The following is a 21,625-nucleotide window of genomic DNA, read 5'->3' on the forward strand; positions in this document are numbered from 1 at the left end:
AAAACAACGACGCGAAAAGACGGGTCTTTTCTCTGCACACGATGCTCGGTCCCCGTCTCCATCGAAGACGCCCGACTATTATCCCACGATAGTGCCGATCTGGCGTGTGTCGCTCCGACAATTCTGGAGTCGCCTCGCTCTTCCTCTGTACACCCCTATTAAAATACCTACCTACGGAATTTGCTTCCTCGACGCGCCCGACCGGCTCTCTCGCTTCTCTAGGCGGACCGCCTCGATCAAGCAGAGATAGTTGAGGTTGCAACGCCTCGCCCTCGGCTCGGCAGTTGCGTATTGTCGCCGTAGAGTGACCAAGTCTCTCGCGCCGCCGTTAAGGCTGCTACGTCCCCGATAACCCTTGATCAATGTCTGGCAGGAGACTGATGTCGCTCGAGGCGGCGCTCGAGGAGGAGCGGAGGGAGATCGAGCAGCTGATGGCGATGCAGCCCAGAAGGCCGGCCTCCGTCGGCCACCGATCCCCCTCCCCCTATACGACCCCTCGGTCCCCCGTTCGGAGTATGCTGGATATTGCCGAGGCACCTGCCAATCCCGCTCGGGGCTCCCAACCACAACCCCCGGTCCGCAGCATGCTGGATATCAGTACTCCGGTCCAGCCCAGGAGCATGTTGGATATCGGTGGTCCTCCGGCTACGACGGGTCCGACAAGTACGCACACCTCTCCGACGCCATCCTTCAAGACGCCGGCCGCAGACAATTTGGCCCGTATTAGAAGCATGTCCGATGGTACCTCCAACTCCGCCACAGACATAGGGCACCGGTCTCCGCCGCCTATGAGCATGTCGAATACAAGAAATAACGACCCGACGTCTGCTTACAAGTTCCATGACATCCTGCCGACCAATGTCGGGCAGGCACTGCCAAACAAACGCGGCCCGACGGCAGCTAGTCGGTCGAGTTCCATAGGCGAGGCGCTGCGCGGGCCCGACCTATCCAATCTCGTTCTGCCGGGCGAGCACGGCCGTTTCTCTAAAAAGAATGCCAAGTCCAAGTCTCCCAACAATCGGTTTTCTCTGCGGTCAAACTCGCCGTTTGGAAACTCGGCTGGGCGCAGCCAGCCGCAAGGAACCATCATGTTAGACAACGGTCTGGTCATAGACATGAACAGCGCCTACAGGAGACTGTCGGACGCCAACCTAATCTACGGTGGGTCGAGTCTGGCTTCGCTGGCTCGCAAGAAGCAAGACAACGACGGGCATGGCAGGATTGAAAAGGACAATCTGAGTCCGTACGGGGAACTGCTGCCGGATGAAAGTGATGATGACGTCGCGAACTCGTCTGACGAGGAGCTGCATAGGGGCAGAAAACTCACCACGCGGGCAGAGTCGGAAGGCCAAGCGTCCACCGGGGAGGGGACCAAGGAGGCCAAAAGTTTACTAGCTGCGGTCGAGGACGAGCGTAAGCATACCAGCCTCGAGACGCGATCCCGAGGAGGCGGCTTGCGCAAGACGGCTAATGGCATTGGCAGGAAAACTTGTCTACGCGACACAACCCCAGTATAGGTCACTTTTTGACGAACCTGAAATCACGGTCACGAGTCCGTCGGGGGATAAAACAAGGCAGAAGTCTAGCAGACCTGTCGTTCAGCCGTCGACCAGTTTTGACCAAGAGCCGCTGTCCGGGACGCAGACACCCCTCGACCCAGAGCTAAATGCGGACGTCGACGCCATCAAGGCTGCGCAAAGCTTACAGCTGTCCACCACCCCAATCCTCTGCACGCCTGATGTCCATCGATCCATCCGAATCCTCTACCGCGGCGAGTTCAGCAGAATACAGAAAGAAGCGGAAGAGGAACACAGACGTCTCCGAAAGTATTTAGTAGCAACCGACCTGAGCGACGAGTCAACGCACGCCCTCGAGTGGGCGGTCGGGACGGTGCTCCGCGACGGAGATACGCTGGTCGCCATGTATTGTATGGACGAAGAGGCGAGCGGCCCAGTCGACGCCAGCGGTATGGTACCGGACGAACCCAAAGCCATGAAGGAACAAGCGGTAGCCATCAGCGCAATTTCCAAGGGAGCCGCGGGAAAACCCGGGTATCGCACCGGCAGTCCCGGCCCGCTTAGGATACAAGGGTCCTCGATGTCGCCGCACGTTCGGATCCTCGACAGGAACAGCAGCAACAATCCGTCGCCGGCGCCGAGCTATCGCGAGAAGACCCGACTGCAGGAGGAAAGAGATCGAGCGGTGCAGGATATTACCGAGAGAGTCTCGAAGCTCCTTCGCAAGACGCAGCTGCAGGTTCGAGTGATCGTGGAAGTGATCCACTGCAAGAACCCGAAGCATCTCATAACGGAGGTGATCGATATCCTAAACCCGACGTTGGTCATTCTGGGAAGCCGCGGTAGAAGCGCGCTGAAAGGGTAAGTCGACGGGAGAGCGGGCGAAGGGCGCGAAAGGAAGCTGACGAGAAGAATTACAGCACGCTGCTCGGGTCATTTTCGAATTATCTGGTGACGAAGAGCTCGGTCCCGGTAATGGTCGCGCGCAAACGACTCCGCAAGAAGAGCAAATACCAGCCGCCGCCACTGAAGCAGGTTAATAATTTAGCCAACCCGTCGGCGCGGAGTCTCGAGACCGCTCGAGTGGACTAGGGCGGACGCGCGCGCGCGCGCGACGGCGAATGGAAGAGGACGTCGGCGAAGGACGGCAGCTCGCTGCTCTCGGCGGATCCACGCACCGGCACCTGTAGGTTTCTAGTGACATTCCCCTGCTTGGCGGAGCCTACCGGACAGATGTGCGTGACGGCCAGGCATATCTCCCTCTCTATCAGCCGTGAGTGGGTAGGCCCGTCGGCGGGCGTCTATCCTACGATAAGAGTCGAGCTACGAGCTAGGGGTGGGACGAGAGCAAAGCGCGCGGGTCAGGAGGCGGAGCAAGCAGCGACGACTTTGACGGAGGAAATTATGGCATAGAATCTTCCCCCACACCTAAGTAGGCCCCCCGGGCGTTATATGACTAGCGATAAACCATGTGTGCTTTCGGTGGACGGGTCGCGAGCAGCATCGCGTTGAGACGTGCAATCCGTTAAGTGCCTACCTGGCGCGGCAGCATATCGTCAGATGTGGATATGTAGAGTGCGGGGTGATAAGGAGAGGGGTCCGAAGCGAAGGGGGGCGATAACGACTCGATGTTGTCATACCACCTGGTAAGGTGTAGCCCGGGCGGAGCGGGGTTTCTCTGATGCCAGGAGGTGCCTAAGAGAGAGGTACCTGGGCAGGTACCTAAGAAGGCTAGGTATCTACCTAGAGGAGGTAGGTACCTACAGGTAGCCACACAACCTACGGTGCGTACCATACTGTACTAACCCAAGGCGGGTACCTACGGTGCCTACCCTACCTAGGTACGCAAGCCGTAATTCAGCCGTTTTATGCCTATAATTAATGGATGTTTACGTCCCTCCCATCGACGACGGCATTGCATGCGTCGCTTATGCTTCTCCCCCTCTCTACGTTGGTGGGTGCGTGCGTGTGCGTGTGCGTATATGTATATGTGTGGCTGTGGATTGTTTTTGTTTTGGCGTCGCTCGTTTCTTCTCCTCCTGAACGCGTCTAAGTGCATGTACCGTCACAGCAGCAGCAGCAGCAGCAGAACAGGATAACTTAGCTGGGTGACAGCCAGCAGGGAGGGAAGGGGAGAGGAGGGGGAAGGGCAGGGAGAAGCCACGGCGAATTCTGATTGGCTGCGACGATGGCGACCCACGATCCGGTCCATTCATGCAAGCACTTAAACGGCTTAGACCGCGACAACAAATCCGGCGGATTGGCGCGCTACCATTGGCCGAGCCGCGACAGGGTGGTATTCCCCACTGACTTAGGTGCCCCTATCAAGGGGGGGGGGGGGGGGGGGACGAGCAACGAGGGAGGAGGGGGTGAGGGGAGAGGGAAGAGGGAGGGCATCCCGTTGTCTACGATCTGCGAATGAGCACGCTGGGGTCGGCACATCCACACCATACATATACACCTACGTGCAGCAGAGAGGCAGATGGGGACGACGCATGTAGGTAGAGGCGGGTATGCTGGCTGTGGGCGGTGGTTAGGGGGATCGCTGGCTAGCTGCCGCTATCATAGGTGGACAAGCGCAGGTATACATATATATGTGTATGTATATACATATAGTATAGAGAGTATTATACAAGGCAAGTATCCCTACAGCGTAGTATGGACCAACCAGGCATACCTATCTTAAGCGGAAAGCAGCGAGAAGGAGCCGTGACGAGAACTCGCGGGCGGGAGACAGCCAGGGTTCCGAGGTCGAGGTGTCCGGCGAGGGGTACCTACCTGCCTGCCCAGGTGAGATTGGTGCATGAGGTAAGCGACTTTATTGCTAGACAAGCCCACCAACAGGTACCTACCGTACTTACCTAGAAGGTAGGTACCTAGTTAGGTTGGCAAGTACCTCCTACCTACCTAAGATAGGTACCTACGTCACTGGCGGCTAGGAGGTACCTCCTGCGAGGGCGGTCGGCGTAGGGGGAGGAGGGGACTCGCTCCCTTCTGGTGCGATCCCATTCCTGAACAGGGCAGAACAGGCCAGACCCAGCCGCGCCAGACGTAGGTACGCGGGGCTACTAACGTATACCTACCTACACACACAAGTCGGCCACCTACGCCCGCTCGGGCGAGGAGGGGTTTACGGTTCTCTCGAGTCGCGCAACTCGACGCAGACGGACAGGAGAGGAGCGGAACGCCTCAGACGGATTGGCCCTTGCATCTTGGGGTCTCACCTGAGGCGGCCGCGAGCGAGCGGCGCTGATTGGCGGCGGTCACCCCTGCGACATCCCGAAGGTGGGGGGGTTTTCCTCATGGGCAGGCGAGAGAGGCGCGCCTGTGAGTGGCCGGCTCCCGTGGCCAGCCATGTTTCTCGTCACCACCGGCCCGTTGCGAGCTGGCCATGTACCGGGTACATAGCCCCCGCCGCTGCCGTCAGGCGTCGCAGTGGCTGCTGCGAGACGACGAGACACCCGGCTGGACAGCCAGACGGGTGGACAGACCGGCGGCGAGCGGGTGCCGCTGCCATGTAGCTGGTACATACATGGCCTGTTCTCTACAAACCCTCCTCTCTGCACTCGCCGGGGGCTTCCAGTGAATGAATGGGCTTGCTGCTGGTGCCGCTGCTGGTGCCGCCGCTGGTGCTTCTGAGATCTCCCCAGCCTCTCGATTTCATGCAGAGCCGTCTACCCGTCTCTTCTTAGCTGCCTCCTGTCTGTCTCTCTCTCTCTCTCTGTCTGTCTATCTATCTGTCCGTCTTGTCTACGGCCCACCCACCACCATCCACACACACACACATCCCCCCCCCCTCTCCTCCCTTCTCCCTCCTCCTCCTCCTCCTCCTCCTCCCTCCAATCCACACGCCCGCTCATCCACCCCAGTTCTTATTCCATGTCCCCCATGTCTATCCCCATGTCCCGTCCCATATCCTCGAACCCCCCCTCCTCCCTCTCTCTCCTCAACGCCCAATACCTGCCCACTTACTCACCCTCACCCATTCCTCCTCACCCATTTCCGCACTTCCCCCTCAGTAACCATTCCTACCGCGCTTCCCAGCTCCGCCGCGCAAATTGGCCAGCTGCCTATCCGACTTCTATTTCACCGGTTGCGCCTCCGGCTTCGTTTGTCCGGCCCATTCGCCTTTGCGACAACTCGGTCTGACCGGACCCGAGCTCATCTCGCCGGCGGTAGCTGAGGTGTATTGCCGAGTTCGACGGAATCATCGTCGTAGGCGCGCACATCATAACCACGGGATCGGCAAGCTACGCGGATACATACCTACACACATATATAGAGAGAGAGAGAGAAAGAGAGAGTTGCCCGATTCGCAACCGGCCGGATACCTCGGACATCGATTGCAACCACAGCGAACGGCGGTCGCGCTCACCATTACCAACCCGATCATCCGATTACCGCGCAGACAATCCTCGAGACGAGACGAGACCGGACTGTCCCCGGAGTCACCACCCCGTCAGACGGGCCCCCCCCCCCCCCCCTTCAGAGCTGGTCGTTCGTTTCCCGAACTCGATGCTACCCCTGGTATCCATCGAGACTCACAATCACGTCTCCCTGCTCAGCATCACGATTGCGCCCGGCACGTTCCTCGTCGCATTTATACTTACCCTCGCCTTCTTCTACATTTATCTCATCTCGACCGGCCATATACGGCTGTGGAATATAACATCTCTGCGCTTACCTCGGTTTCCCGTAAAAGCGCCTACGTTTATTGCGCCGCCGCGACCCGCGATCGAACCGCCGCGGCAGCATAAGTCCCTACCGGCGTTACCCCCTCCCGAATCGAGAACGGGCCCCGGGAATTCCCTGGTCCCTTTCAATCACCAGTATCGCGACCGCCCGATCACGCCGACCCGAAACCTGCGCTCCTTCTTCTCTCTCGGCGCAAGACCAGCCCTCCCGAGCCCTCGTCAGAGTCCAAGCTCGCGCCCGACCACCCCAGACAGGCCAGGTACCCAGTATCTAGGCGAAGATGACCTCTCTATTCTCCGAAACGAGCATAGACGACAGAAAGTTCGCAACCCCGATGTCGCCGGCCCAGACGCCGTTCGAGTACCCGTCAGCCCACTCGGGCTTTGGCTTCTCGGACGAGGAGGCCGATCTCCACGAAGAGAGCGACGACAATCTGGACGACATGTCAGTGTCCAACGGTAATTACAGCCCACCCGCCTGGAGGCGGCTCGAGAATGGAGATCGCTGGTACGGCAATTGGCGCGGGAGTAGAGACATATTGGGGACCATGAACCGGCCGAGGCGCGCAAATTACAGCATCAGGAATAATAGCATCTTTCAGGATGACATCTTCGAGGCGGCCCGTAGGACGCGTTTGCCGACGGGGAGTCTCAGCCCCGAGAAGGAGCCCACCCCCGAGGAGGCTCACGCCGACGACGACGACACTCTTGTTAGGATGAAGAGAGAGACCAGACCGCCGGTGGAGAAGACCGCGAACAGGGGGACGGCGGAAGCCGAAGATGTGATGGCTTCCATGTCGCCCGACGGCGCCAGGAATAACTGTAGGTTTGGGGCGTAGCGATGCTAGGACCAGACTATTGACCGTGTCGTAGATATCCGGCTTGCTGTGCGCGCCGACATCCAACAGCGGACCGAGCCGATCGAGGCCGCCGTAAATTTCCTCCGGACTCGGTTGAACGTGATCACCAAGTCGTGGGGGAATATCATCGTCGCAACGCTCGTCGCCCTTCTATCGATATCAACGGTGAGGTCGTTGTTCCAGCCTGCGCCGCCGCGACCGTCGCCCGATCTGGTCAAGGTAGCCGGTGTCGCGCGCTCGTTCGAGCCGCTCATCTACTACTCGGAGAACGGGGTGTCTCAGGTCGGGGACCTCCAGGCGACCGGTGTCGCGGTGTGGGACCTCGGGGAGAGTGTGCGATTGAGTAATATGACGTCGGCGCCTATCATAGTGAAATCCCTCGACGAGCTATCGGACAGCCTAAAGACCTTGGCCGTCGAGCTCACTAGATTTTTTGCCAACGTCGACGGCGATATAGACGGTATCCTGATCGTGATGGATTGGGCGCGACGCGAGCTGACGCAGCTCCAAGCCGTGCCAAGCCCGCCGCTGTCGACGGCCTTCGCCAATATCCACAACCTGCTCTGCGCAGTGGGCCTCTTCGAGAATCCGAACACGGGCATGCCGACACGACTAGGCCACATCGCGACGGTCATGTTCGGCATGTCGCACCCGCAGCGCACCCGCTACACGCTGCAGCGTACCTTCACGGAATTCCTCTCGGTGCTCGAGGAGGCGATCGAGAACGAGCTCCAACACTCGCTAGCGCTCTTTGGCCTCTTCGAGGCCATCGACCGGCAATTCCTCAACTTGGCGCGCACCGTGGTGCGCGAATCCTCGCAGCAGGACGAGCAACACGCCGACTTCCTCTCATCGCTCTGGACGCGCATACTAGGACCCAAGGCAAGCGAGGTGAAGAAGTACGAGCGCAACCGCGAGCTGCTGCAGAACGTGCGCGAGAAGACGGTGCGCAATAAGGGAATCCTCGTCGAGCACAACGGCAAGCTGCTCACCCTCAAGGCCAATCTCGAAAGCCTACGGCGCAAACTCATCTCCCCTCTGGTGAGGAGCGTCAATAGCAGCACGCTGACGCTTGACGAGCAAATCAAGGGCCTCGAGGACGTAGGCGTCTATCTCGAGGGTGTACGCGCGAGGCAGAAAGGCAAGCTCATGGAGCAGCTGTACGGGAGGGCAAGCCATAGGCCCAGCATCTCGGGTAGCCAGCGGGTTATCGACGAGCAGCCGCGTTGGACGTAGTGCGAAGGGCCTAGGGAGCTCGACGAGCCTCGGTACCGCGGTACCCACCAGCAGGCACCCCCGCATGGCCTCCGGTTTCGCGGCATTGTTTAGTGTAAAGGCCTGTCCGAGAATGACCTCTGGGGCAGTTGTTCCTAATTACTGAGCAGAGGCGTATCGACAGGCGTCGGAAACGAAGAGGGGCGAAGGGCAAGCATTGTACCACAGCGGGTGGGATGGCGTTCTTTAGCGACGGTCGGGTACCCAAGCCCGCGGCGGAATTGGGGGCAATTGGAGGCATGGCAGTTGGTTATTTCCAGAGCTCCCGGCGTTGAGGCTGCTCTTACAGGTGAGACCGCCTCCGTCGCATGGCCCACGTCGTGATCTCTGGGCGCGCCAGGGTAGAGCGGCAGGCGAAGCTAGGTGGCATTTGCTAACTCCAGAGTCCAGGGTAGAAGCGTATATCCAACTGGGGGAGCGTGGGTTTGGCGTGCAAGTGCTGTTAGGCGTACCTCGATGTGCACAGGGTTTCTAGGATCAACGGCGACTTTAGGTGTTAACAGCGGCATGAATTCGGCGCGTAGGCTGGGTCATACCGGGGAGCGATCCTCGGGGTGACCGGCCACTCCGCTCTGGGTTCAAACGGGGCGGTTCGGGTGATCTTAACACGGAATATAGTAATCAAGTCGCAAATGCATCATGTTTATATATACACGTGGGACGCCTGGCGGGTTTCTCTCTCTACTCTCGGCGAGTAAGTGGGCATACCGTGAGTATTTCGAGGAGACCACCGTGGGGCATATACTACGCGTAAGTGGCTTGGTGTAGCCTGTCCCCCCCAACCTCCGACGACGGGACTCGGGGGGCAGCGTCTAGCAGCCCGGTGACTCGAAGCCCTGCAGCAGCATCACATAATTCACATGCCGTATGCACTAATCCTTGGATTTCGAATATGTCGCGCCATTGCTACCACGCCGTCTCCCCACTCTGTACAGACAGTGCGGTAGCGGCTGAGGACCTAGGCTATACGGACCGAGGTAGAGACCAATACAGATCCCGGCTATCGCCGCGAGCAGGTTGGGCAGGCTTTCCCATTGGTGTAGCGCGATGAAACGCGCATGCATGCGAATCCACGCCTCGCGATAACGTAGAGGGACGACGACGAGTCGGGAGACGGACGGGGACGGCGGCGGGGACGAACGGGGCGGGCCGCCTCTGCCCACCACCACAGTCGCCAGTCCAGCCCTCTCCCGTGCATGGCCCATCTTCAGGGATCAAGAGGGGGACCACACACTAGAGGCGAGAGCAGCAGTGTCGAGGAGTACGGAAGGTCACCGTCGCGTACACGAGTCCCGCCGATCGCCACCCGATTCAACACCGAAGTAGCGAGCCGGGAACTACGTGCGCGTTCCCTAGCGACACCGGCCCCTCGTTTTCTTCGTCTTCCAAGTCTTGTTCTACCCCGTCAGTTTTAATTTCTCTTTATCGGGCCTCTACCGGCATTGAATGGCGCGTTCCTTGGGAGGCGCCTGGCCGTTCGTGGCCCATCCCCCCCCCCCCCCTCCCTCCTCCTCTCCTCTCAAACCCGGACTGGCGTTATTCCCGCGGCCACCTACGCGCATGCGATCGTAGCTATTTAGCGGGGACCGATGGCATCTGTGCGTACCTCCTTCGAGCAGGGCAAGGCCAGGCAGGCAGGGAGAGGCGGCGCGAGGGAAAAAAACGGGTTTCGGAGTGAAGAAATAAGTAATGCCAAGGTGTGCTGACTTAGGGAGAGCGGTGCCAACCCCTTTTTTCGGACCTACGGATCGGCGATAAAATGTGGTGTTTTTGAAGGGGTGAAACTCGTAGAGCTAAAGGCCGATGGTTCCTATAATACCTTACAAAGCACACTACCCCAACGGCCTAGAGCCTTAGCACTATTAGTATAACCACCGCCGGCCGGATTCAACGCGTAGGCATATCTGTAAGACATCGAACCAGACGCTGCAAAAGCAGAACTTTTAAGCGCTATGTTTGTATTTAAGAGAGAGGAAACGAGTACCCTAGGTCCTGTATTCAACAACACGAACCCATGACGGCGAGTAAGCACTGGGTGCCGCCCTATACAATGAGACTAATGTAAGTCGACATCAATCACTTACGGCGTTGTGGGAATCAGCAGAACGGGGAGGCGAGTCGTGAGACGACCGAGAGATCAAGGGGCGGGGGGACAGGAGGTATTTCGAGTCATAGAATCTTGCTGGAACCGAAATGATAATCCACAGCTGCTGTCACAACTGCGACTCACACCTCTTCCACGCTCCCTGCGGCGGGGAGGGTATGGGCCTATCGCCGACGGCTAGAATGGCCCACGACCATCTCCGACAACAGGTCTGCATCGACGCCGGCCCAACATACAGGGGCCGCGTCGCCGAGGGTGGACCGCTCCCGGGCACGACCAAGACGCAACCGTCAGGCTATGTGCTGCTGCATGGAACACGAAAGGATCGCCGTGCGACCCGTACGGAACACGACCTCAACTGATGGCGTATACTCGCCAACGTTCTCGACGGGGACATCCGCCCCACTACGCTCGCCTCTGCCGGGTCCATGTCCCGTAGCACTCGATATAAATACGGATGGTCTCGACGCCCTCTCCTGGCTAACACTCCCCTCGCCTTTCTCTCTCTCAGAGCAAGAGACATACAGACCGATCTACTTCTCTACTCGACACCTCTATCTGATCCTCTACCTACTGCCTCTACCCCGACCTAAGGCATCCTAGGGTTGTTCTTCTTCTTCTTCTTCTTCTTCTTCTTCACCTCATCCCCGGCACTAGCCTACCAACCCCCTACTCCTCTACGCGCTCACGCGCCGCGTCCCCCCAGGATCCCAGCCGACCCCTCACTCGCCAGCATGTCGGCAGCAGACGCCCCGGCGGCCGGGGGCACGCTCCTGATCACGGGCGGGGGCGGCTACGTGGGGGGGCAGATCGTCCGGGCGGCGCTGGAGGCGGGGCACGGGGTGCGGGCGACGGTGCGGACGGCGGGGGCGGCGGCGCGGCTGGCGGCGCAGCTGGGGCCGCTGGGGCGGCCGGGGCAGCTGCGCACGTCGCTGGTGCCGGACATGACGGACGCGAGCGGGTACGCGGGGGCGTTCGCGGCCGAGGCCGGCGACGGCGACGGCGACGGCGAGGCTAGCGACGGCGGCGGCGTCGTCGCCGTCATCCACGCCGCGTCGCCCTTCGTGCTCGCGCCCGACGACGTCGTCCGCGACCTGCTCGACCCGGCCGTGCGCGGCGCCACCGCCATCCTCGACGCCGTCCGCCGCTTCGGCCGCGGCCGCGTGCGCCGCGTCGTCGCCACCAGCTCCATCACCGCCGTCCTCGACCTGACCAAGGGCCTGCGCCCCGGCTACACGTACACCGAGAAGGACTGGAACCCGGTTACGGTGCGTAATTTCTCTTTCTCTCTTTCTCTCTCTCTCGCCTTTTTCTCTCTTCTCCCCCCCCCTTCCCCCCTTTTCTTTTTTTTTTTTCCCCGCAAACCGGCTGACCCTCGCGGCGCAGTGGGACGAGGCGGTGGCGGGCGACGGCAAGACGGCGTACAGCGCGTCGAAGACGCTGGCGGAGCGGGCGATGTGGGCGTGGATGGCGGAGCACGGGGGGGAGGCTGGGGCGGGGTTCGCGCTGACGACGCTGTGCCCGCCGTGGGTGTTCGGGCCGTACGCGCACGCGCTGCGGGGGACGGGGGCGTGGCTGAGCGAGTCGGTGAGGCTGCTGGACGGGATGCTGGACGCGAGCGCGGTACCGGCCTTCGACTTCGGCGGGTGCGTCGATGGGCGCGACCTGGGCGCGGCGCACGTGGCGGCGGCGACGACGGCGCCGCGCGCCGCGGTCGCCGGCCGGCGCTTCCTCGTCGGCTACACCTACTCCCACCAGCGCGCGCTCGACCTCGCCCGCGCCGAGCTCCCCGCCCTGGCCGCCCGCCTCCCCGCCGGCACCCCCGGCCGCTGGGACGACGCGTACGCCGTCGACGGCAGCGAGGCCGCCCGCGTCCTCGGCGTCGCCTACCGGCCCCTCGCCGACACCATCCGCGACTCCTTCGTCCAGCTCCTCCAGGCCCGCGAGCTCGAGGCCGCGGACCGCGCTAAGGCTGAGGCTGAGGCTGAGGCTGAGACGCGGGCATAGTGGTGAAAAAGTAAAAAAGGGGGGGAAGGGGGGAAGGGGGTGAGGGAAGGGGAGCACCGTGTAGATCGTATAGACGGGTGGAGGGCACTTTGAAATTCTCTAGACTTGAACGATTCTGCTCTTGCTGCAAAAGTCCGATTCGCAACGTACATATCGGAGGGAGGGACTCGTTCGTGATGGCCGACTTAGACAGACTGCCGCCCTTCAGTATTCGACAGGGCCTCCTAGACTAGTGTTACCGAGTAATATCTACCTACTTCTCAACGTCTAAATAGCCACAAGGCGCCGGCGGTGCGACGATGGGCGCATTGACGCCCTCGCCCACCGTCTGTTGTGACACACACCCCTTAATGCCTCCCCCAACGTATCCCCCTATAACGTCTCCGATTTCTCCTGCATAACGCAACCCTCCACATGCACACATGGCCAGACGGGTAACCGTCGCCGCCTATACTTTCAGAAATTCCCGGGTGACGACGCCGTGATATGTGACGCAAAGACCCCGGCTACGATCCACGGTGCTCCCGTAGCGCCTCAATCGGGAGTGTGAGTCCCAACATAATATCCACGACTTGCCTTATATCTATTCAAATATCGCCCATGTGCCCGCGACGAAAGGTCCGGCCGTTTCTACAATGGGATGTCCCTCGACCGCGTGGCAGGCGGAGTTTTCCTTTGCCCAATTCTACGAGCCATGCGGACAATGCCTAACTGTCGGGTTTTGTGAGTAAGAATCACCCTCGAGGGTCTTATATTAACACTAGGAGGCTGCCTTGGGTCGTCGGGCTATCGTAGCTACTTGTTCCTTAGGGCTACAGTCACAACAATCACGGCAAAGGCCGCCGAGCTCGAAGTCCTACGCATAGTTCTGGTATTTTGGGTATCAAGTCTTGTCTTTTTCCCCTTTCCCCCTAGGGGCACATGAATGCCGGGGACGGTGGCGTCCCCCCCGGAACAGAATCTAATCTCTAATAACCTGACGATCCGATCGTGTCTCATAATAATAAAGAATACATCGGGCCCTCACCCGTACCTCGGCATCTCACCAAGGAGTAACTGTAAACTGACAGACCTGCAGAAACGGTCTGACGTGAGCTGCTCAAGCGGACCATGAGGAATCCTGAATACGTATCATGTTAGCGTCAGCAGGCCCGGAGATAATAGCAGAGGGCGAGTTGATGATAGTGTGGCACTCCTGCCTGGGTAGGGAAACCGGAGGATGAAAGCATACCTGCGAGGTGTCAAACGTCCCGGGGTTGAAGCTGCGAAAGTCGTATTAGTTGTCGCCGTCGCCGCCGCGTCTGGCAACTCCGATTTAGAAGGCTCCTCCACGGCCCCATCTCCCTGGCTCGCGGAGGCGTGCTGGAGGCTAGCATCAATACCTCACGCTGCGGCATCGATCACAGGTGTCGTGCCTGACAAAAGTCTCGATTTTTTTGTAGCTGCAGCGGCCCTGGTTGTTACAGTACTCCCAGCCGCTCTTGAAGACGCGGATAACCTCTTGGCAGACCCGGCACTTGGTGATGAACTCGTTGTAACGACACATGATGGCGGGTCTCGCAGGGGGGGCTTTGCTTGCTTGCTCTATTGGTGTTCGCGGATGAGTCCGGCAGAAGGAGACGGACGGACGGACGGACGGACGGGCGGATCGATGGACCGTTGCGGACTGGCGAGTTTGTGAGAGCAGATGGGATGATAGTAAGTTCGGTGATAGTTTGTGTGGATGACGGGGAAAAGTTAGATAAGTTAAATAAGAGGATGAGTTTATTGAACTTAGTTGATCCAGTGAGCCTGCGTCATCGTTAGAGTTGGACTGGTTTCAATTCAATAACCATGTTCTCTGAGGAGCGGGAGAAAAAAAAAACGAAGCCTTTGTACATCAACTTGTGTGATTTTGTGAGCTTCTTCCGCGTAACTACATATATACAGCAATCGGCAAGTAACACCATTGTGACAGACTGAGGATCCTTGATATCGAACAATGGTAATATCCGGCCAAAGAGCTGGTGTCTTCGTCTGATTCGTAACTGTCGCCTCATTGTTGTTGATTTCGACATTTTCCTTTTTCCCTTTTTTTCATTATTACCTAATTTCCCTTGATATGAGATGCCGGCGGCATATCAAGGGCAACCGGAGTAGATTGGCTGCAGTGCCAGCGCCTGCTTCAGCACGAGTATATCTCAACTTCTGAGGCCCTTCTAATAATAATGACTGCGACGGTTACAATGGTCACCTTCGGTGCTGAAATCCCAGTGAAACATGCTTCTACCAGTTCGAGCCGGGTATTAGCAGATTAATTCTACATTTAATTCCCCGGACCGTTCGGTACGGAAACCTTACGGGGATAATTGCGCCACCCGGCCCGAGATTAGCATCCGGTGATCCTCTCGTCGTCAACCTTGATCACCAGCCTGCCGTGTTAGATAATCAAGATTTGGCAAGTCGCAATGCCGTTACGTGTGTGCGGGCGGACAGTGCCGCAAGATCAGTTGGGCGGTGGATAGTAACAGTCATAGTAGCGATAGTGCATATCAATGTTCATGGTAGTTATTGTCTGCTCCCGTGCTAAGCTGTACGGAAGGCATGGATGATCGGCTTTCTCAACTTGTATTGTCGTCTTTGTTATCTGGGATTTGAGTAGGGCTTCCTACGTTGAATAACAAAGGTGATGATCTCGTGACCCCAATGGTAATATTCACTATTCGTGGCATGCATGGCTCGCCCACGAGGGAATAACGTATAGCAGGGCATGGCCATATGAATAAGAAACACAAATATATGTGTATGTGTACCTACATAATAGCACATGCGTGGGTAAATACTGCCTGCCTCCCATACATAACATCATATCCCTCCCTACGGTGCACATTAGCCGAAACTGCGCGGTGTCTTCGGTTTTATTCCTGTACGATTTATACCTACATAGAAATCGCTGCCCCCTGGTCCCTCTGGTCGAGGCGGTCTCTCCCCCGTGCTGGGGAGACTGCCTTGGACAGGACTCCGGTTACCCCGTAGCGAAAATCAAGACATCAGGTAAATGGAACTGGCAGCGGCCCACTTTTGACTCCTGACTCCTGAGCGCCAGTCGCTCGGGACGTCCTGGCGGTGATTTACTCGCTTTAAATATGCCGGACATGGCTCGCGGGCCGGCCTGAGCTCGATCATTTCCAAGACGGGGCTGGCGGGTTTCCCACACGGCGGACCCTCAGGGGGGGGCCGGCAGCATCCCCTGTGGGTGATATCCTACTTGGTAGGCATGTAGCTTCACACAGTATGTATGTATGTATACATATATATATATAGGTACGCATGGAATTCGGTAATAGGGGCTTTGGACAGGACCCATACGGAATTGTCATGAGGGCGGGATCCTCTGCTGTTGGCGTAATATTCGAGCCAAGAAAACACGCGTACACGTACACATTCGTACATACATATACGATACACATATATTTATTACCCGTTGTCTGCTCCAATCGCTTCTCGTCCGGCCTGCATACGTAGGTAGCTGTGCATTCGTTCGCTGGCTCATCCATTTTTTTTCTCCGTTCATTTTCGTCCTCCTTCCCCCCCCCCTGAGCTCCTGAGGCTGAGCCGGGCGGCATGTGGGTCGTGAATACGAGGTTCAGGGGTCGTAGCGCCGGCATGTCCAGTTATTTCGCGCCTTGGGAGGAGCAGGTTGGATATTTCGGGACGAGACGGTTCTCGATCCTGGATCTTGCCCAGGACTGGCCAAGCTTTCCCCTTCTAGAAGCCTTGATTTATTGTCTTATTGGTATTATTTAATATCCCTCTCCTGTCGCCTCCATGATTGGCAGAGGGCAGAGCAATTTGCATCTCTTCAAGCTCACCCGTTCTTTTGGCCCTCGCTGCGACTCGTGGCTATTCATTCGCTCACCCTTAACCTCCTGACGTTCGTTATTAGCACTTAATAGTAATAATATAGACAAGATGCGTTTGTCCGCAGCTGCTCTCGGCCTTGCCGCCACCGCCGGTACTGCTGCCGCCGCTGCCGCCGCCAACTCGGGCATCAAGGGCTTCAACTACGGCGCCTTCTTCCTCAATCAGGCTGCGAAACAACAGGTGGACTTCGCCTACGAGTTCAACCGAGCCAAGAACCTTCCGGGAACCAGCGGCTGGTCGAGTGCTCGCCTGTACACTATGGGTACGTTTTGAGCTGAGATGACTTTCTGGCCTTGAGCATGTTGTGTTGTGTTGAGCTTCCGCTCCTCAGAGGCTGCTTGCTCCTTTACACATATACTCTGGCTAGCCGATAAATGCATGCCGATTGCGCTAACTGTGTTACTTATCTCAGTGCAATGGGGAACGGCCAGTGACGTGATCAGCGCTATCCCGGCGGCCATCGAGACGAAGACTACCCTTCTCCTCGGCCTCTGGGTGTCGGGCGGCGACCAGGCCATCACCAACGAGATCACCGCCCTCAAGGCCGCCATCAACATCTACGGCAAGGCGTTCACGGACCTCGTCGTCGGCATCTCGGTCGGCAGCGAGGACCTGTACCGGGACGCCAACAAGGAGATCGGCGTCGGGCCGCAGAAGCTCATCGAGTGCATTACGAAGGTGCGCGCGGCGCTCCAGGGCACGGCGCTCCAGGGCATGCCCATCGGCCACGTGGACACGTACGACTCGTTCCTCAACGGCACGAACCGCGCGGTGCTCGACAACATCGACTGGCTCGGCTTCGACGGCTACCCGTACTGGGAGCAGACCCAGGCGAACCACATCGGCAACGCGCGCGAGCGCTTCTACGACGGCTTCAACAAGACGCTCGCGCTCGCCGGCAACAAGCCCGTCTACGTCACCGAGACCGGCTGGCCCGTCGTCGGCAAGACCGTCAACCAGGCCGTCGCGAGCGCCGAGAACGCGCGCATCTACTGGCAGGACATCGCCTGCAGCCTCGTCGCCCGCGGCGTCAACCTCTGGTGGTACAACCTCCAGGAGTCCCAGTGGGGTCAGGCCGACCCCGACTTCGGCATCTATCCCGCCGGCGACCTCGGCGTCGTCCAGCCGAGCTATTCCCTCACCTGCGTAAGTCTCTAGGCTGTCCTCACCTCAGATGGTGGTCCCTCGTCGCTAACCTACGTTGCCAGTGATTGCTGTTTCCCGGGAAAAGGACACGGGATCGGGCGATACAGTAGGCACAGACGCCGTCGCCGCTCTCGCTCGCGGCCGTCGAGTGGAGTTCTGGGCGTTAGATAGCCTTGCTGGGCAACTGGAGAGGGCGCGCTGGGATATGTAACTATACGTAGACTTTTAGACTTAACGCACTTGACTAGATGACACCGGGCCCCACGCGCCACTAGAATTGATAATACACCGCCAGCTCCGCGCTGTACTATGGACCCCTCTCTCCCCTCTCTACGACGTGCATTACCTACGTGTAGGTATGTCGTACATGCTCTGCTGCGCTGTGATCGTCGGCTGGGGCCGTCCGTGCCGTGGATGGGCAGGATTGTCCGGCGATCTTGGCCGAGCCCAGCCTGGCGCGTAGAATCGACGAGTCGATGATCTGCGGCTATTTCACTCGGGATCGAGCTCGAAATACCCATGCTACACACCTCCACGTCCTCGTCGTTACACGCGACGAAGACCTACATACACAACGGATGCAGGTACCCTAAGCAAGGGAACACTATGAGTATACGATTGGTTACGAAGGACATCGTCCTGATCATAGCAGCGACCGCACCGGGAATCTATATCGACATGGGCCTGCTCCATCGCGGCTCGTCTCCAGCGTCCGCCCCGCACATTCTACGCCTCGAAATCGCATCCCCCCATCCCTCGCAGTTCTCTCGCCGGGTCGTATTGTTGGCGGACCTGACGCAGGAACACGGCGCTTGATGCCCAAGACTCGTATTGCGACGGTTGGCTTACTAGAAGGACGAATTGAATGCTTACCCCACGCGCACACGTACATGGGCACACGCTCCGCCCGCCGTCGCGTCTTGCGGGCACCGCCTCGCGTGGTACAGTAAGTAGCCCGTGTTCTGCCCCTCAGACCCCCATCCCCCGCCCTCTCTCTGGGCTGAAGGATGAATCCGCTTGCGGCCGCCGCTGGTGCGCCGTTTCATTTTCAGGGCCGAATCCTTCCGCCGCTGGCGAGCGAGTAGACGTGATGTCCTCGCCGGAGCAAGGCTACGCTTGATGAATCCCTCCCTCGACAAAGGAAAAGAAAAGGAAACTAACACTTCCAAGAGCCTACCAACTCCTTAGATAACTTAAGTATTTCGATCTAGCAATAACACGAGCCGGTTGTGCTTCCTACTTCACACCCACGACCTACTACGGTCAACAAGTCTTAAACATGTCGAATGTCGATTTTACCAAGTAACCCGTCAGTTACAAAACACGGCTGTAATTTCTAGCCGTAGTTATACTTGAATTCGTGGAAACTCCAATTTGAACGCTAGTATCACGGTAGCCCAACTATTTTAAGTGCGTGTACAAGGTTCCGTTTCTGGCAAGGAGAAAACTCCGGTATACCGCTCATATTTTCGAAATACCTGACCAATATAAATAACCGCCCTTGTTAATAGTTTCGTGTTAGATCAATCAAGATGCCAATGAATATAGAAAAGCCCAGCGCCGACCCGGCATAGCGTCTCCAAAGGTTCTAGCCAGAGAGTACACAGGATTCTACCCCGCTGGCGTACCACCTACCGTCACGGTAAAGAGGACCGGGTCGCCGGCGTTGACCTTTCCGGACATGTCGAGGGAATCGTTCCGCTGGACGTCGTCGTAGGCGAAAGCGTACCCCTTGGATTCGGCGTTGTGCATGTGCACGAGGCGCGCGTAGTGGTTCGTGGGGTCTTGCTCGTAGAAGGTCGACGGCACCGAGGGCTGGTCGTCCGAAAGCAGCAGCGCCGTCCGCGCGAATGCGGCGGCTAGCCGTGGGATGATGGCGTTGCGCGTCGGCGACGGGCCCGTTGCGAACGGCCCGCTGTTGCACCCGAGGATGTCGGCCGTGCTCGGCTTGCCGAACAGCTCGCCGCCGATCCGCACCGTGCCGTCCTCCCCAAACTCGGCCGCCAGCTTCCCCGGCGCGCTCTGCGTGTCGATGACCAGCGGCTTGCCCCGGTAGCCTGGCGGCCGCCGCTGCCGCTCCAGGTAGTGCTCCCACACCTTGTCCACGTACGGCTCGTAGTAGCCCCTGAAGCTGGCGCCGACGCCCTGGCCGTGCATCGGGCTCAGGACTCGGAGGATCTCGCCGTTGCGTTTCACCACCAGCTTGTCCCACCGGCGGCCGTCCTTCTGCGCCTGCTCGTAGAGTCCCTGCGCGATGCGCTCCATGCCGGACGGGTCCATGCCGCCGACGGTCTGGACGGCGCCGCTCGCCCGGCGCAGCGAGATGGCGATGGGCAGGCGAGGCACGAAGTCGACGTAGCTGATGTTAGCGTAGAGCTGGGCGTTGTCGAGGGTGAACTCGCAGAAGCCGAAGTCGACGTTGGCGTTCGGGTCGGAGCGGTTCAGCACGCTCGGCTCGACCAGGGCAGGGCCCGGGTTCAGCAGGAAGGTCAGCTTTTTGCCGCGCGAGAACCATATGCGGCCGCCGGCCAGTTGCGGTATCGTGGTCTCGACCGCATTGCCGGGGGGGCCGAGGAGGATGGCGCAGTCCTCGGTCAGCGGTGAGCAGATGGCGCGCGGGTTCTCGGGGAAGTACAGCCCTTGCCCGTCAGCTTTCAGGATGCAGCGCCGCCCACCATGCTGGAGGGCGATCCCGGTGATGTAGGCGTAGACTTGGTCAGAATCGCTGCCATTCCTTAACAGTACCCGGAGGGAAGTAGGCATGTCCGGGAAGGAGGGGTGGGTATCTACTATCGTTTTGCTGCGTCGTGCTGGACCGTATCAGGTTCTTTGCTCCTTTAGTCTGTCTGTAGGGAGTCCGGTATTGTCGGGTAGCGCATTTCCTCTACCTTTTTAATCTATCCAAGATGATATTCAGCAAGAAGCGATCAAGAAGTGGAATGTGGTGAAGTCCGTCGGGCCACCCGGCAGCAGACGAGGTGCTGGGTAGGCATGTCGGTGGTATACCAGGTATGTCGCCGTGACACACCGAGGTAGGTGGCGTAGGTCTACGGCAGGTATCTGAGGCGGCAGATATAGAGAGGTAGGTACAGTGTGTACGGCACGCTCTAGGTACCTAAGATAGTGGATCGATGTCTTTGACTGGGCACAGCAGCACAGGAGAACGACCTAGGTAGGCACTAACTGCCTGCCAACCTAAGCCCTTAGAGGTAGGTAGGTACCTCCTAGCTATGTACTGCCTTCTACGTACCTACCTCGGTAGGTACTTAGTATATACTCCTCACTTCGCCGAGAAGTCAGCCGTGGCTGCGTCGTTAAAAGATGACGTAGCGGTTCTCTTAGCCCTGCCGCCTCCGTCTGACCTGGTTCACCGACTGCTCCAGATGCCTACCTCATAAAGGCTGGATTTAGCGTTCCATTTTCATCTAATACATTGCCTATCCACTGAACGGTTCGTCGAGGGACCCAAGTACATTGCTCGAGTTGGCATCTTAACACTGGCTTCGAACCGCGTTATAGGTAAATACTATATAGACGTAGACGCCGGCCTATTATGTAGCACCCTTTATCGATGCGGCAAGGACCGTCGAAAAGAACTTCAGGTAAGCCGACCAAGGCCTTCCGTGAGCCGCAACTGACCTGCCGTTTATTTCCAGATCATCATCATAATCTGTTGTTTATGGACTCATCTGAAGCTTGGGTGGACGTAGAGTCTACTTGTAGGTATGCTCCAGGAGGAATACCGTGTTGAGGGTTGCCATATCGCTGAACGGCTTTTGAGAATCAAGAGTATCGGCGTGTACCTGGGTGCCTTAGGTACCTCTGTGTAGTAGAGTACTTCCCAGAGGTACCCATCAGCGGATCTCTGCACGATCGATCTGCCCACTTCTTCTGATATCGAGACTCCGATGTGGCGTTAACATACCTAGGTACCTATCTAGCCGTATCTAGTAGGTAGGTAAAGGACCTCAGTTCGCCGAACCTCTCTTAATGTCAGCCCCTATACGGAGACTGGCAACTTGTTCAACTGGTCACCACTGATTCTGAAGCGGGCTTCGGTCAGCCCATCACTCGACTGAGATCGGTTTGAACGAGGAACAGCCGTGCTAGTCCCGATCA

General features: G+C 58.4%; 7 protein-coding genes across 7 annotated transcripts; 5 read left to right on the plus strand and 2 right to left on the minus strand.

Annotated features, from left to right (window-relative positions):
- The first annotated feature begins 81 nt into the window (after positions 1 to 81).
- On the plus strand, positions 82 to 2,826 carry GGS23DRAFT_371123 (uncharacterized protein). Its single transcript, XM_051513352.1, has 3 exons — positions 82 to 1,413; positions 1,484 to 2,378; positions 2,438 to 2,826. Exons 1-3 carry the CDS (start codon positions 363 to 365, stop codon positions 2,607 to 2,609), a joined length of 2,118 nt encoding a protein of 705 aa, XP_051374849.1. The 5' UTR covers positions 82 to 362; the 3' UTR covers positions 2,610 to 2,826.
- Positions 2,827 to 4,976: 2,150 nt separating this feature from the next.
- Positions 4,977 to 5,866, plus strand: GGS23DRAFT_371156 (uncharacterized protein). The gene has a single exon (XM_051513353.1). It carries the CDS (start codon positions 5,104 to 5,106, stop codon positions 5,698 to 5,700), a length of 597 nt encoding a protein of 198 aa, XP_051374850.1. The 5' UTR covers positions 4,977 to 5,103; the 3' UTR covers positions 5,701 to 5,866.
- A 680-nt stretch (positions 5,867 to 6,546) lies between these two features.
- Positions 6,547 to 9,173, plus strand: GGS23DRAFT_603518 (uncharacterized protein; the record flags this gene model as incomplete). The annotated part of the gene is made up of 3 exons (XM_051519484.1): positions 6,547 to 7,033; positions 7,085 to 8,266; positions 9,115 to 9,173. 3 exons carry the CDS (start codon positions 6,547 to 6,549, stop codon positions 9,171 to 9,173), a joined length of 1,728 nt encoding a protein of 575 aa, XP_051374851.1.
- Positions 9,174 to 10,998: 1,825 nt separating this feature from the next.
- GGS23DRAFT_371212 (NAD(P)-binding protein) lies at positions 10,999 to 12,584 on the plus strand. Its single transcript, XM_051513354.1, has 2 exons — positions 10,999 to 11,718; positions 11,837 to 12,584. The coding sequence occupies exons 1-2, from the start codon at positions 11,185 to 11,187 to the stop codon at positions 12,455 to 12,457; spliced, it is 1,155 nt and encodes a 384-aa protein (XP_051374852.1). The 5' UTR covers positions 10,999 to 11,184; the 3' UTR covers positions 12,458 to 12,584.
- A 1,143-nt stretch (positions 12,585 to 13,727) lies between these two features.
- On the minus strand, positions 13,728 to 14,149 carry GGS23DRAFT_555721 (uncharacterized protein). The gene has a single exon (XM_051515612.1). It carries the CDS (start codon positions 14,001 to 14,003, stop codon positions 13,833 to 13,835), a length of 171 nt encoding a protein of 56 aa, XP_051374853.1. The 5' UTR covers positions 14,004 to 14,149; the 3' UTR covers positions 13,728 to 13,832.
- A 1,802-nt stretch (positions 14,150 to 15,951) lies between these two features.
- Positions 15,952 to 17,827, plus strand: GGS23DRAFT_555725 (glycoside hydrolase family 17 protein). Its single transcript, XM_051515613.1, has 2 exons — positions 15,952 to 16,622; positions 16,773 to 17,827. Exons 1-2 carry the CDS (start codon positions 16,409 to 16,411, stop codon positions 17,516 to 17,518), a joined length of 960 nt encoding a protein of 319 aa, XP_051374854.1. The 5' UTR covers positions 15,952 to 16,408; the 3' UTR covers positions 17,519 to 17,827.
- A 1,011-nt stretch (positions 17,828 to 18,838) lies between these two features.
- On the minus strand, positions 18,839 to 20,530 carry GGS23DRAFT_555729 (glycoside hydrolase family 64 protein). The gene has a single exon (XM_051515614.1). The coding sequence runs from the start codon at positions 20,267 to 20,269 to the stop codon at positions 19,118 to 19,120; it is 1,152 nt and encodes a 383-aa protein (XP_051374855.1). The 5' UTR covers positions 20,270 to 20,530; the 3' UTR covers positions 18,839 to 19,117.
- Between the last annotated feature and the right edge of the window lie 1,095 nt (positions 20,531 to 21,625).

Source organism: Durotheca rogersii, assembly GCF_024521655.1.
Source record: "Durotheca rogersii strain YMJ 92031201 chromosome Unknown GGS23scaffold_4, whole genome shotgun sequence".
NCBI lineage: Eukaryota > Fungi > Ascomycota > Sordariomycetes > Xylariales > Xylariaceae > Durotheca > Durotheca rogersii.